A 14,992-nucleotide genomic window follows, 5' to 3' on the forward strand; every position below is an offset into this window, starting at 1 on the left:
CTTATATATATATATATATATATATATATATATATATATATATATATATATATATATATATATATATATATATATATATATATATATATATATATATATATATATATATATATATATATATATATATATATATATATATATATATATAAAGAAGAATTATTGTAAACTAGTAGTGTAACACATGTCAAATAGAGGTACTATATTAAAGAAAATGCAGGCTTTTTAGTAGACAATGACTGGGAATATGATATTAATTTAATCATAAAGTTGTATTTTTGCTTTATGGTTGTTAATTAATTGTTTTACTTAATATATGCTTTCTTTATGAAGCACTAATCGGAAAGAAGTAAAATTGGATTTTATACATGGTGCAGAATTGTCGACAATTGTTATTGTGTTATTACTATAATTCCACTAAGATATGGTGGGTCCAACTGCAAATGTCAACCAAGGTCGCCTTACAAATGATATAGTTGACCAAAATTTTCTAAATCAACCAATTTTTTAATTCCTTTATCTTTTTCATCTACCAAATGCATACCATAATTTAATAACCATTAGCATGAAGAACACAAAAAACATAAATTGGTGTATAAACCATATATACATAAAAACCAGAGATTAAATAAAAGACTTCCATTAAGGTTACTAAAAAAAGGAAACTAAAACAAAGAAAAAAGACCATATCACTTTCATTCCCAAGTAACAGAAATCATGGAATTGGCAATTCCGGACTCGCCAAATGTTGACTTGGTGTTGTAGTCCAAATCCTTCACTGCACCAGGAATGGCATGTGTCAACCGGAATGGCTTCTCATCACTACCTTCCAGATTCCCATGGCAGAATGACCACAGCAGCTGATGAACACAAGCAATCGGAAAGTCAGATAAAGATTAAATCATTAACTAATTTTGTAAGATAGGAGGGTAGTGTTTGGAATGCAGAATCGTGTTTGTTTGCCATAAAGGAAAGGAATGGAGTATTCCACAATGGAATCTTATTCCTTCTCATGAACTGATTTTCATTCCATTGATGGAATTGAATGGATATATTATGATAATAAATTACTTTTAGCTAAAGAATCTTTGAAAAAATATAGTGTTTTTCAAAAGTTACAAAACTTTAATGAGATTATCTTTTCTGTTTTCTAATAATAACTTAAATGTTTTTTTATTATAATTCTATTTTAAGCTTTGATAGTGTTTAAAACTTGATTTTGTTAACTACTGTTTTAAACGATAAAATCAACTTTTTTTTTTACTAATTGAAATACATATACGACATAAAATATGTTTATATGCAATTTATTTCACATTATAATTTTATTTTGTTTACGTATATTTTTATAAAAGTAACATTTTTTTCTTTATTTATACTTGGTTTCCCAATTATACGTAACAAACACCATGTTTAAAAGAAAAATGAACTTTCATGTGAAATTTCCATATTATGCGTAAAATAAATAAATAAAAAATGCATAATTTTAATAATTAACAAAATTTTATTTACAAAAATAAAAACTTATTAACGTGCAAATGAACTATAATAAAATAATACTTTTTAGTTACTTCTAGAAGATAAGGTTGCAATGTAATTAAAATAATGAAACTTTTACAAAAAGATTTATCACTATAACTACATAAATAAAAATGGGTTATATTAAGAACTTTCTTTCCATTCCATTCCACGATGGAAAGAAAAATAAATAAATAAATAAATACCACCTGGCTGAGGAATGAAGATAAAAACAAATAGAAGGAATCACTGGTCCATTCCATTCCATCACATCATTTCAATGGAATGAACCATTCCATTCCTTTCCTGATTCCATCATACCAAACACTACCTAGAAGCAGAATGAAAATAATAGATTTTACTTGTATTGGATCGGATCTTAAAAAGTTCCTCTGAAGTCTGCGCCCATCTGGCATCCGGATTCCAACCCTGCAAACAAGATTCCGATCACCCTTGGGTTCTTCAGGTAGCGGTGGATAAGTCGGCTTCTCTGATTCCGGAGTCTCTTTTCCAGTTTTAATAGCATCTGAACCTTTTGAGGGTTCTTCAATGCTATTTTTTGTTGTTTCCATAGATAAAGCTCGTGCCATTCTCATCTCTTCATCTTCTTCACTTGTTCCATTTGCAACCACTGCAGCCTCATAATTTAGTTAGTATAAGTAACAATCACACATGTTAATATTGGTTTTATGTCTAATTTTAATCTCTTTAATTTAATTGGTAGATTCTTGTTGGATATTTGTGATTTTGGTAGTATGGAAACTATGAGATTTGGCATTCCTTTATTAGACAGAAATATAAAGTTTCTATTATGTAGAGGTTGATAATGGGAAGTTAGAACCACAAGCATTGAAATGTGTATTTCAGGTGTTAAAAGCTGGAATTATAGAGTTACCTTTAAATAATCCTTTATAAAAGATTAAATCTCATAGAGAATAACGACAAATTTTGTTTTCTTTGTTGGTTTTAATAAAAAAATTACTTTAATTGATTGTTTAGTCTCGAATATTATTAAATTATTTCCTAAATTTCAGATACTCCTATTAAGTTAACCGCATACCCTAATTTTTTTTCTACATAGCCTCAACCTTACATTGCAAGAAATCAAAAGAGGAATCATATATGTATATGTTGTTGAAGCTTTATATGGTTGCATATGCCATAAATATTGATATAGTTGAGAAGCTCTCAATTTATGATAAAGCTAAATTATTATAAAGAATGTTTGATAAGTGGATTATAGCTATACATGATGAGATCAAATCTCAACAAAAAAACAATACTACTTAGATCTATGAGATTTGACTCATTCATGACATCACATGATTCTACTATGATAGTTGTGTAGATTCGAGACAATGTGATGATCAATCTTTTGTATACCTACTTAGATTGAAGATTGAAGAATCAATTGAATAAAAAGTTTGAAATGAAAGATTGAAGAATTCATGGTGTCAAAATTTGCAAAGATTACAAGTCGTTGCATTAAACCACAAAATACTATATATAGAAAGTATTGAAAGGTTATGATTATTTGGGACATAGCATTAATGGACCTAGTTTTTCCATTGTTAGTAAAACCATAATTTGGGTTTTAGCGCGTTTTTTTGCTATTTGGTTGTTCTCATATTTGCAACAAAACAAAACAAGTATATTAATATTACCATATTCAAAGATAACAAACTCAATACGTATATAACAAATCATAATAAGAAAAAAAAAACTTAATTATATCACAATAAAACAAAGTAGCAAACCTGGCATTGCTTGAATTTTAGGAGGTGGAGCTTGAGAATTTTCTCTTGGACGTTTGTGTGACAAACTAAAATGATGATCCTTAGGGCTACCATCCATGAATTGCAACAAATCCTTTCCAATTAATCAAATTTTACATTCAAATGTTAATCTTTTGAAATATCGAATACTATGAATTTCAACAACTGTATTTCATACCTCCAATAAATTTTCTGGTTGAATCATTCCACGCCATAAACGCATCTTTTGACCAGTAACAGGGTCAATAACAAGAGTTACAGGAACCGAATCCAATTTGTAGTATGTTTTTATCTTGCTTCCATCTTCTGTATCATCACATACCTACACACACACACACACAACAAAAAATATAACCTTCTTTATTTTGCTACACATATACTTTTTCAGATGTGAGCTTTTTGGATTGTTAATAGTAATATTATAATAAAAAATAAACCTGCCAGAAGATGAAATTAGACATGATTGTTTGAGAAACAGCTTCATTAGCCCATGTATCTCGATTAAGCTACACAAAAGGTATCATTAATAAACAGCATAATCATAGCATCCATAAAAAATAACTATTTTTACATTAAAAAGCAAGTTAGAATAAAACAAAACACACCATATGTGAGCTAAATTCCCTGGTTGATTGCAAGTTCACTAGAAGCCAACGATCTTGATTTTTAGCAGATTCTTTAGCCTGACATTATAACAAGTAAATTATAACTTATTTATTAAGATATATGTTATAAAATTCACAATTTTACCTTCTCAAATGGGCCATGGAACATCAAAGCAAAAGGAGGGCGATATAAGGTGGCAAGATTATCTCTAGAAGTATCAGCTGTTGATGTGGCACCACCACTTTGGTCTGTTTCCCATACTCCAGGATGTTTTAGTTCCTCTTCAAAGTTTCTAAAGGGTACAACTGTACGTGCTTCAAGTGGAGTATACCCCAATCTTGTTGCTCTAAACACAAGAAAAGGACACAATGTACATGGTTTATAAAAAGGTTTCTAATGATGAAAGACATAATCTACACAGATGAGTAAAGTGGAATACCCAAAGCGCATTGGAGTGTCATAAAGAACATCCCTTTTCACTGGTAGAGGTGCACGAACTTCATTGTTATCATCTTCTCTGGTGTTTTTGGAACCGTTGTTGTTCTCTGAGCCTCTGAGACGAAAATCGGTAAAAGATTTGGTAAATGGGAGGTAAAGATTATATAGCAAAAGAAGATCTTAGTTTAAATTTCGCATCATCCACCTACCCGATGTTTTGGTCGGACAAAAGCCCATCGTTTTCTACAGGTGGAACATATGGAGACGATGATGCAGCTGCTCCACCTTCGTTTCCTATGTAAAAAAGTTGAATAGCTTCTTCAAGTTTCCAGCTTGTGGCCTGAATTCATGGAATCAGAACCAAAAAAATATAATGTTAACAACAATTCCAACAGACTGATCATAAATAAGTATACATATGTGTGTAACATTATCAATCGATCGATTAATATCAACCAAACAGGGATAGCAATTGGAACCTGTAAAAACTGCCTGGCAGTGTCGGCAGTCTGTCCGACAGCAATTTCAAGAAACAAAGAGACCATATTTTGCTGGTCGGTCGCAGATAGAACGCCGCCACTCTCCATCTTCGATTCTTCTTGTTCTTCTTCTTCTTTTTTTATCTCCGAATGAATCAACGAGTCGAAATCAGTAACACTACCAAAACCCTGATGGGAGATGGGATTGGATTTGGAGGTTACGGGGATGAAATTTTGTTTTTCAGGAGTGGGAGATTGGGGAAAACCCAGGGGGCGAAGGCGATTATCAAAATAGAGGTTATTGGATCGAAGTTCACAATGGATTTATATTAGCGACTGTTGAAGAATTACAAAAGGCCCATTTTGCTCATTTTCCTGGTTATAGATAATGACTTACAAAACAAAAGGTAATATATTTTTCAGTTTGTACAGATTTAGTTATGTCTTTTTGTTTATATTTTACCATTGAATTTGTTGAATTGTTTAAAAAACATCCTTATGACTTGCTATAGGAAGTTTAGCCGGTTGTCTGGCGTTCTTGTGAGTTCCGGCGAGTCTCCTGTCATCTTCTCTGGCCAAAAATGAATTTTTCCGGCGACTTTGTCATCTCCAGAAACCAAGAAGTTTGAAAGGTTCCAAATTCATGGATTTTCAAGGAAGAAAAAAGGTCATAGCAGATCTAGTGTTCTTGGTTACAAGAACACATGAACTCATATTTCGATTTCAAAAGAAGGAGGGTTGTGAAGATGAAGTGGTTGTGAAGTTGAACATGAAAACCATCAGAAACTCAGATCTAGCACCATAAGAAATCCCAAAGCTCGATTTCTTGTATGAACTCGATTTCATATTTAAGTTCATGTGTGTGTGTTTAGATTCGAGTTTTGGGTGCATAAATCGAAACGAGAAAAAAGAGGTTTTTTTATCAGAAAATCAAATGAGGATGTATGGAGATCTAAAGATTGAATGAAGAGATCTTGGTTTAAACTCGAATGAAGATATCTGAAAATCACGCCAAATCTTAAAGATCATTTGATTTCAAATCTGAACACTTCTGGAGCTCTTTTTTTGGGAAGAAGATGAACATGATGAAGACGAACACCTTTCTAAAATCGATGAACACACCATGTTTGAAGGTTTTCAAGGGAAAATTTGAGCATCAGATCTGGGTTGAAGACAATAAACATCAGATATGGGTTAGAGTTTGAAGATGATGAACTTCATATACGGAACAATACTTAGATTTCAAAACACGATGTAGCTTCAAACCCATTTTCCAAATCTGACCTTCAAATCGATTTCATCCATGAAGTGTGTGTCGGATCTAACAAAACAAGAAGGTGTGTATTGGAAATCATTTCCAAATCATTCCATGTTGTTCATTAGCTTTGGTTCCAAAAATCTGATGAATCTGATGAACACACATATAAAATCGATTTCTAAACACAAATATGACTCTAAAACTCATTTTCTGGGTTGAAGTGGTTGAAGGATTTTTGGGTCACTGGATTCTGGAGAACATGGAGCCTTTCCGGAACTCACAAGAACGTCGGAAACCGGATAAACCTCCGATAGCAGGTCATAAGGATGTTTTTTGAACGGTTCAACAAGTTCAATGGTTAAATATAAACAAAAAAAATCCAGTGACCAAATGTATACAAATCAAAAAATACATTACCCTTTTAAGTCATTATCCCTTTACTTTATCCTAGGACAATCACAAATCATGAGAAATAATAAGGTAAATAGCATAAAATATTTAATTGATACCAAAATTCTAATTTGATATTGTGTTTTTTTGTTTCAAATTTAACATTATGTTTTTTATTTTGCTTTCAATGTAACCATATTACCGGTTAGAACCGGTTTGTCGGTTACCACTCTGTTACTTCTCTGTTACTTTTGTTACTTCCTGTGTGACTTTGTCCATATCAACGAGTTTCATTACACCCTTTTCCTAATCATCCTCTTCCCTCATTTACCTCTTCCCCATCATTTACCCTTGTCTCGACAAAGCACACACCAACCCTCATTAACTAAGGTTTTCACACTCTGTAACTTCGAAGATTTTCTATCTTTAGCAGCATGTGTGTTCATCGCATGCCATCGATTGCAGGAAGAAAGTTGAAACCATACCACGAAGCAACAAAAACCGTCTGATCGTATCGAAAGGGGGCCCTATTATGAATCAGATTTGAAGAAAAGTGAGTGCGATAAACACTAATATTCATTATCGTAAAGCGACTCTAAAAGGGAATTTGTTGTTGATCAGGTGTTGGATGATTGTGATGCAAATGAATAATCAAGTTCTCAACATTTGAAGATACCTTTTGATGTTTTCCTTTATAATTTATGTCATCTTCCGGTTTACAATGAGAGGGAAAATGTTGATGATGAAGCTATTAGAGAAGAATTTCATATTGATAATGAAAAGGAAGAGGAGGAGGATGAGGTTGTTCAAGATCTAACCCAATTTAGTGTTCTTGACCCTTATGTTTATTAGAAGAAACTGAAACCACATTTTGGTAAAAGGTATGCTAGTAACGCTGAGTTAAGGTTCAAACTAACTATGTTGTTCACAATGGTTATCCAATTAAGGTGACAAAATCTTTTAGTACAAGGCTTCAAGAAAAATGTGGTTTGACAATAAAGGTAATAGGTGTACCTTCAAGTTGTGAGCATCCTGGATGAACAATGGGAATTTTTCAAATCAAGGGTCTTACTGGTAAGCATAGTTACGTTAGGGAGTACAAGTATGCCAATTGGTTAATCTTGACTGGATTGCTAAAGAATTCTTGAAACAATTGAGTGTTACACCAAGAATGAAAGCCAGTGAGGAGAAAGAAGATATAAAGAATAAGTTTTTTATGCATGGTGTCTAGGGGACAGTGTTATATGACAAAAATAAAGCACAACAAGTTGTAACTAGAAAGTCAGAGCATTACGCTCATATATAGGAATATGGAGGAGAGATCATCAAATCAAACCCTGGTATTACAGGATAGGTTGGAGTTGATCTCAAAGAATATGATAGCAGTGTGTTTAAAATATTTTATGTATATTTCAAGGCTTTAAGGGATCAGCAAATTAGGGGTTGTAGAAGAGTCATTGGCATAGATGGTTGTTTTTTAAAAGGTTGATGCAAAGGGGAGCTACTCATTGCAATAGGTGCGGATAAGAACAACCAGGTTTACCTAATAGCATGAGTTATTGTTGATGTTGAAAAAACAAGTCAAATTGGGCGTGGTTTATTCAATTTCTTGTAGAGGACCTTGGTTTACAATTAGGTGATTGGTTAACAATAATTGATTATCATCATAAGGTATATCCAATCACTCTTTTTTGTATGTTTACTCTTTTTCGTATCATGTAACATATTTTGTATCATGTAACTTTTTTGTATCATGCAAAGTTTAGTAGAGGTTGTCAAAGAGGTGTTATCATTATTAGTTGAGCATAGGCAGTGTGTTAAACATGCGCATGTCAACTTCAAAAAGGTGTACAATGAGATATATTATAAGTGATATTTTTGGACAGCTTCAATTTCAGCCATAGATTCCTTTTTTGTTGTGACAATGGAGGAACTCAAAGCAATAAATGGGAATGCTTATGAATACTTGATGGTAAAGAACCCAAAAACTTGGAGTATGGCAATTTTTTTAGTGAAGGTAGAGCATGTGAAGTTGTAGAAAAATGTATATTAGAGAGATTCAATTCAGTTATTCTAAAGGCAAGGACTAAACCATTTTCTTACTATGTTGGATGATATCAGAATGTATGTTATGGAGAGGTTTTATAGGATGTCTACAAAGCACTTAACATGGAGTGAAGACGTATGTCCTATAATATTGACAAAGGTTTCTAAGAACAAAGAGGTCCCCAGAGAGAATTAATATACTTCAGCTTGGAAAAAAGGTTGTTGGACCAGGGTCTACTAGTTTGGAGCATGTTTCTTTAGAGTGAGTTATGGGTTGATGGGACAGTGTTTATGTTAGCCCTTTTTGTATTGAGTTATCCCATATACTTTAATTATCTCTTGTAAATGGTATACCAAAACATTACTACCCTTTTTTGTAAATAAGATGGGTCAATATGGTCAAAATGTATGGGATTTTTTGGTAACAAATCATGTAAGCTTGGTATGGTGATTATGGACCTAAACACTTTATTGAACTTCAATAGTATCTTTTTGGCACATAAGGGTAATTTGGTACCATTTGACCATAAACATATACACTCCATTGTTATTGTCTATTGCTATTATATTTGGACAATATCCTCATAAACATACATATTTCACTGTCTTAAAAGTATACACACTTTATATATATATATATATATATATATATATATATATATATATATATATATATATATATATATATATGGTCAACATTGGACCTTACCAAACATTACTTCCAACTTAAAAACCTAACACAACTTCCCGCTTACCCCTTGTACACTATCCACATCAAAATCCCCACAATAACTATTAAAAAGACAAGCAAACCAATCACATCCCTAATAAGAACTAGCATTATTTTTCACCTTGACTAGGGTTCAGTTTTTCCTTTTCTAGTGGTTTTTTTTTCTTCTTTTTTCCATGATTTCATACGAAAGTTCCTTGTACCATGAACTTACTTCACCATCATACCATTCAAAGTAACCATAGTCTTCATCCTCATCGGGGAAATACTTGCACCCAAAGTATCTTCTACCAGGATTCTTCTCACTCTTTGATATCGACATTGGGGTATCTAGTCCATAGTAGCACATCCTAGAGGCACTGTTGGCTGATTTGATTACCCAAATATGGTATGATGATCCAACTGATCGGGAGAGAGACATCATTGCATGTTCCTCGTGAAGAATTGAGAAGAAAAGTAAAGACCGGTTTAAGGGAAATAAGAGTAAAGAAGAAAAAGATCGACCGAGGGAAAGTTTTGTAGGTTAAGGTCCATTTATAAAGAGTTTATTGTCGTGTAGGATCTAAGGTGGATGTCACATAAGCTAAATGTCCTAGTCAGCAAAGTGAAAACCAGTTAACCTAAAGGCAACCGGTAATAGGGTTACACTAAAAAAAAAGTAAAAACACATTGTCAAATTAAAAAAAAAAAAAGTGTCAAATTAGAATTTGGTGTAAAGTTAGTGACTTTTTTGTGTTATTTACCTTAAGTAATATGACAAAACTGGAAAAAATGGTCCATGTGGTTATTAAAAATATGTGATTTTGGTCTATATAAATTTGGATTTGGTATTATTGGTCCGGTGTTAGATTTGTTTTGGTGATTTTTGAACCCTATCAATTTGAAAAGACTATTATACCTTTTATATTTGTTTATTTATTTATTTTTTAATATTTATGTTAATGTTTTTTACTAATTAAAAATAAAAGAATGGGCTCTATCTCTATTTCTCTCTCACTTTGTTGGAAAAACATAATAGGCTTCATTTTTTAGGGTGTGTTCTTTTGTCACTGAAAAACATAATAGGTGGTGTATGTGTGTGTGTGTTTCATTAGAAACCAAGACCTCTCGTGAACACCAGAACTCTGGCTAGCACCTAAACTCCAACACCGCCTATGTAGTTGTCATACTCTTCATTTCTTCTTATTATTTCTCTTCTCCCTTCCCCTTTTTCTTTGATTTTCGAAAACATCCCACTAGAGACAAACACAAACCATTCATCATAGTTGGGAAAACATGACATTTTTCTGCCACCGCCATAGCCGGATCGACCGTCGCCGCCCATGATAATTGGACCGTCATTCTCGCCGATCCATCCGCACTCTACCATCACCAAACCTATCATCATCAGCTACTCCATCAATTTCACCAATTTAAGTCGCCATCATTAGGTACAGAGGCGGAGCCATTACAGGGGCTAGCAGGTGTGCTGCCCCTCCAACTTCTCTTATTTGATATAAATAAGTATTGATTATAAACATATATTGTTTTAAGCCCATAATAAAAATGAATTTCAAGCCCACCAACCACCCTTTAGCTAGCCCAATTTATTTGATATTGTGTTGCACGATTACAAATAACAAATATATTAGTTGCGGCAATATTGTTTTAAGCCCATAATAAAAATGAATTTCAAGCCCACCAGCCACCCTTTAGCTAGCCCAATTTATTTGATATTGTGTTGCACGATTACAAATAACAAATATATTAGTTGCGGCAATTATCAATCGGCAAATCTATCTTGCGATTTACAAATCATCGGCAAAGTAAAAGAAGTACGGCAAATATAGTATTTAATTATTCATCACAATTACCTATTTAAATTGATCCACATGAACTTTCAAAAGGTAATTTCCCCTTTTATTAGTTAATACATACTCTATTTATGTTCTTTTTTTTTAATTTCTGGTTAATATTTTTTTTAGCAGTATAATTTGTAATTAATGATAGTATTATGATTGGTCAATTGGTTTCTTAATTCTTATAATCATAGGGTAAACCATGAAAAAAAAAAACTATAGATTCTTTTTCAAACAAAGAAGACAGCCAACAACCATATTTTGTTAGAGAGAATATTAGACATTTTTTTCTTTATCATATCTCTTTCAATTTTACAAACTCAAGCCCCCCTTATCTTAAAATCTTGGCTCCGCCCCTGATTAGGTACCACCATCAGAAAAGCGCCATCCATCAAAAAACGATACTCCGACGAAGTCGGTGCTAGTGAATTTAGGTTTCTGATGGAATAAATGGTAGTGGTCAGGGTGGTTGAAGTTTTGGGTGGTGTCCAGAAGAGAGAGAGAGAGAGAGAGAGAGAGAGAGAGAGAGAGGTGGATGTGATGATTGGGTTTTTTTATTTTGTAATTAAAATAATATTAAATAAAAAAATTAAAATTAAAAAAAAAAAACTATTTAAAGGCATATTCGTCATTTCAGATTGAGTATAGACCAAAAACACAAAAAAAAAAAAAATGGCAACCATAGAGACCAAAACCACACAAGGAATCCAAAATTAGACAACTGATGCACCACCAACAAAATTTAAACCAAAACCACATATTGTTAACCATAATGACCATTTTTTGTAATTTTGTCAAATAAAAATATTGTAGCATCCCAAAAACACGATAATATTTTTCATTTTTAATTTAAAGGAAATCGTTATTTTCAAGCAAACCCATCTCAAAATCAAGTATCAGAGTACAAATGTTTCCCAAGATCAATATATCATAAATCTAAAAACATAACACCGAAGCATGTGTACAATCATGTCTTCGCCTTGCCCCGATCATCTGAAACATGAAGTTAAACCATAAGCCAAAGCTTAGTGAGTTCCCCCAAAGTAGCACATACAACCATACAAATAACAGCATGCATACATGAGCCTACAACTTAACTGGACTGTCACACTAGGCCTAAAACCTATCTGGACCGATCTCAGAGCCTTCAACATGACTGGACTGCCGCGTCGGACCTACAAACTATCTACACTGCTCTCCAAGCCTTTGACATGACTGGACCGTCTTACATGCCTTGAGTCTATCTGGGCTGCCCTGGGTATCATGGCCTTCAGCATAAAGCAGGACTGCCTCAACCCAACTAGCAATAACACATCAACATATATCATAACAATCAATATCTAACAAATACATATAGTCTTATAGATCTACTAGTCTAACACATATCCAGTAATATATGTAATCATACAGTTCTACCAGTCTAACGCGTATCAATAATCACCAAGTAATCATACAGATCTACCGCATGCTCAGTATAACATCTATCAATATACCAGGATATCAAATCCAGTGGGTCGGCATTGGTGACTTCGACCCACAAGTAAAGTGAGGAAAACTCACCTCTCGGTCTGAAAAGGTCGATGATCAGGACATTCCTCCGAATATCAGCTATACATATCACTTATACATCAAATAGTGACTAATCTCAAATACAAGTCAGAATACCCCAAATACCCTTAGGCCAAACTTGGTCAAACCCTGGTTAGAGTCAAAATCAATCCACACTCGAATGTCCCACAATCCCCTAATCACGACATGACCCCTAATGGTCACATCGTGACCTAATAAGTTAAATCAATCGAGGAATACCATCCTCACGTCGTGACACCCATGTGCTCACGTCGTGAGAACCTTCTAATCAGAAGTTCTTAATGAAACTCATAATCCCTTTTTGGCTAAGCAACCAAACCCTCCATAGTGTCTTATTTACTCCAGGACATAAAAATCATGGATTTTTGGACATACATGTCCAATGCATGTCCTAAACACTAACTAGGGCACAAAAGAGGAAATGACACAAAATCTCATGCAAGAGTCTTAAAACTCAACCATATTCTAAATCTAGCATCTATACTACTCAAGGGACACTAGAGATCCATAAATTTGGCAACTTTATGGATTTCAACCACTACATCATCTTGAATATAAAAGATTAAGCATAAAAACCTAGATCTAAGCTAATGGACTCATAAAGCAATGAAGTTGAAACTCACAAAAGGTCCAGAAGGTGTGATAATTCTTGATGGGGAGACTTGAATGCAGAAAAGATGTACTAGATGCTCTTCCTCTTCTTTTCATTGGCTAGAATCACCACAAATAAGCTCAACATCAAATATGGATGTTAGGGTTTCAAATGGGAGTAAAAGGAGGTGATGGAGGCTGAGGGTGGGCTAACCCTAGCCCTCACTTCCTGTAAATACGGGATAAAACCCCTAAAACTAGGGTTTCCTCTCAGGCAGATCTCACATCATGAGCCATATGTGCTAATGTCGTGAGCCCAAAGGTGATGCGCGATTGCACTAACCTCCTCACGACGTGACATACATAGCTTACGTTGTGAGTAAGGTTAAACCTTTGAATTTTTAAACTTAACAATTGCTCACCTGAACTGAATGTTACAATTTTCCCCCTCTTGAACTAGACTTCATCCTCGAAGTCCGCTGTTGTGAACAACTTAGGGTAAGGCTCTTGTATCTCTGACTCGGGTTCCCACGTCCATTCGAAACCTTTCCGATGCAGCCACAAAACCTTGACCAAATACTACCTTGTTGCGCAAGGCCTTTGTCTTCTGATCCAAGATCGTCACTGGCCTCTCAATATAATTTAGGCGATCATCAACCTGAACATCATCCAGAGGAACAATCGCTGAATTATCGACCATATACTTCCAAAGCTTCAAAACATGGAAGGTGTTGTGGATCTGACTGAGCTCCCCAGGCAAATCCACCATGTATGCTACCTTGCTAACCCTGGCAATCACTCGAAATGACCCAATATACCGAGGCTCCAACTTTCCTTCTTCCTGAAGCATATTACACCCTTCCAAGGCGATACCTTCAGCAAAACCATGTCTCCAACCTGGAACTCAAGCTCAGATTGACGCTTGTCGGCATAACTCCTTTGCCGACTCTAAGTTGTCTACAACCTCTGTCTAATCTATTGAATAAGAGCTCTGTCGTCTGAAGGACTACTTCACTCCTTCTCATAACCCTATGACCGACCTCTCCCCAACAGATTGGGGTACGACACTTCCTCCCATAGAGAAGCTAAAACGGTGGCGCGCCGATACTGGAGTGATAGTTGTTGTTGTAAGAAAAATCCGCCAGAGGAAAATAGGAGTCCCAAATCCCATCGAAATCTATGGCACAAGCTCTCAACATATCCTCAAGTATCTGCATTGTCCTCTCACTCAGGCTATTAGTCCGCAGATGATAAGCAGTGCTAAAGTGCAATCTCGTACCCAGTTCCTCGTGGAACTTCTACCAAAACCATGAAGTGAATCGAACATCCCGGTCTGAAACAATAGAAACCGGAACACCATCTCGAGCGACAATCTCACACACATAAACATCGGCCAATTTTTCAGCCGACAAACTCTCACGGATGGCTACAAAATAGGCACTCTTGGTCAATCGATCCACTATCACCCAAATCGCATCAAAGCTCTTAGCTTTCCTAGGCAAATTAGTGATGAAATTCATTTTGATCTATCCCCATTTCCACATGGGAACTTCCAAAGATTGAAGCTTTCCATACGGCCTCTGGTTCTCAGCTTTAACCATCCGACATGTCAAACACCGCTCGACATACCAAATATCTCTCGCTTCATGCACAACCACCAATAATTGAGTCGCAGATCCCAATACATCTTAGTGGATCCAAGGTGTATCGAAAATTTGTATTTGTGTGCCTCTTCC

At 34.5% G+C, this 14,992-nt stretch overlaps 1 protein-coding gene across 1 annotated transcript; it reads right to left on the minus strand.

Annotated features, from left to right (window-relative positions):
• Positions 1–538: 538 nt before the first annotated feature.
• On the minus strand, positions 539–5,116 carry LOC111909000 (plant UBX domain-containing protein 7). The gene is made up of 10 exons (XM_023904801.3): positions 4,814–5,116; positions 4,544–4,674; positions 4,336–4,449; positions 4,041–4,242; positions 3,896–3,973; positions 3,728–3,796; positions 3,469–3,612; positions 3,273–3,384; positions 1,878–2,146; positions 539–857 (listed from the first exon to the last, which is right to left on the minus strand). The coding sequence occupies exons 1-10, from the start codon at positions 4,919–4,921 to the stop codon at positions 693–695; spliced, it is 1,392 nt and encodes a 463-aa protein (XP_023760569.1). The 5' UTR covers positions 4,922–5,116; the 3' UTR covers positions 539–692.
• Positions 5,117–14,992: the final 9,876 nt, after the last annotated feature.

The sequence above is a fragment of the Lactuca sativa genome, chromosome 4, assembly GCF_002870075.4.
Source record: "Lactuca sativa cultivar Salinas chromosome 4, Lsat_Salinas_v11, whole genome shotgun sequence".
Classification (NCBI taxonomy): Eukaryota; Viridiplantae; Streptophyta; class Magnoliopsida; order Asterales; family Asteraceae; genus Lactuca; species Lactuca sativa.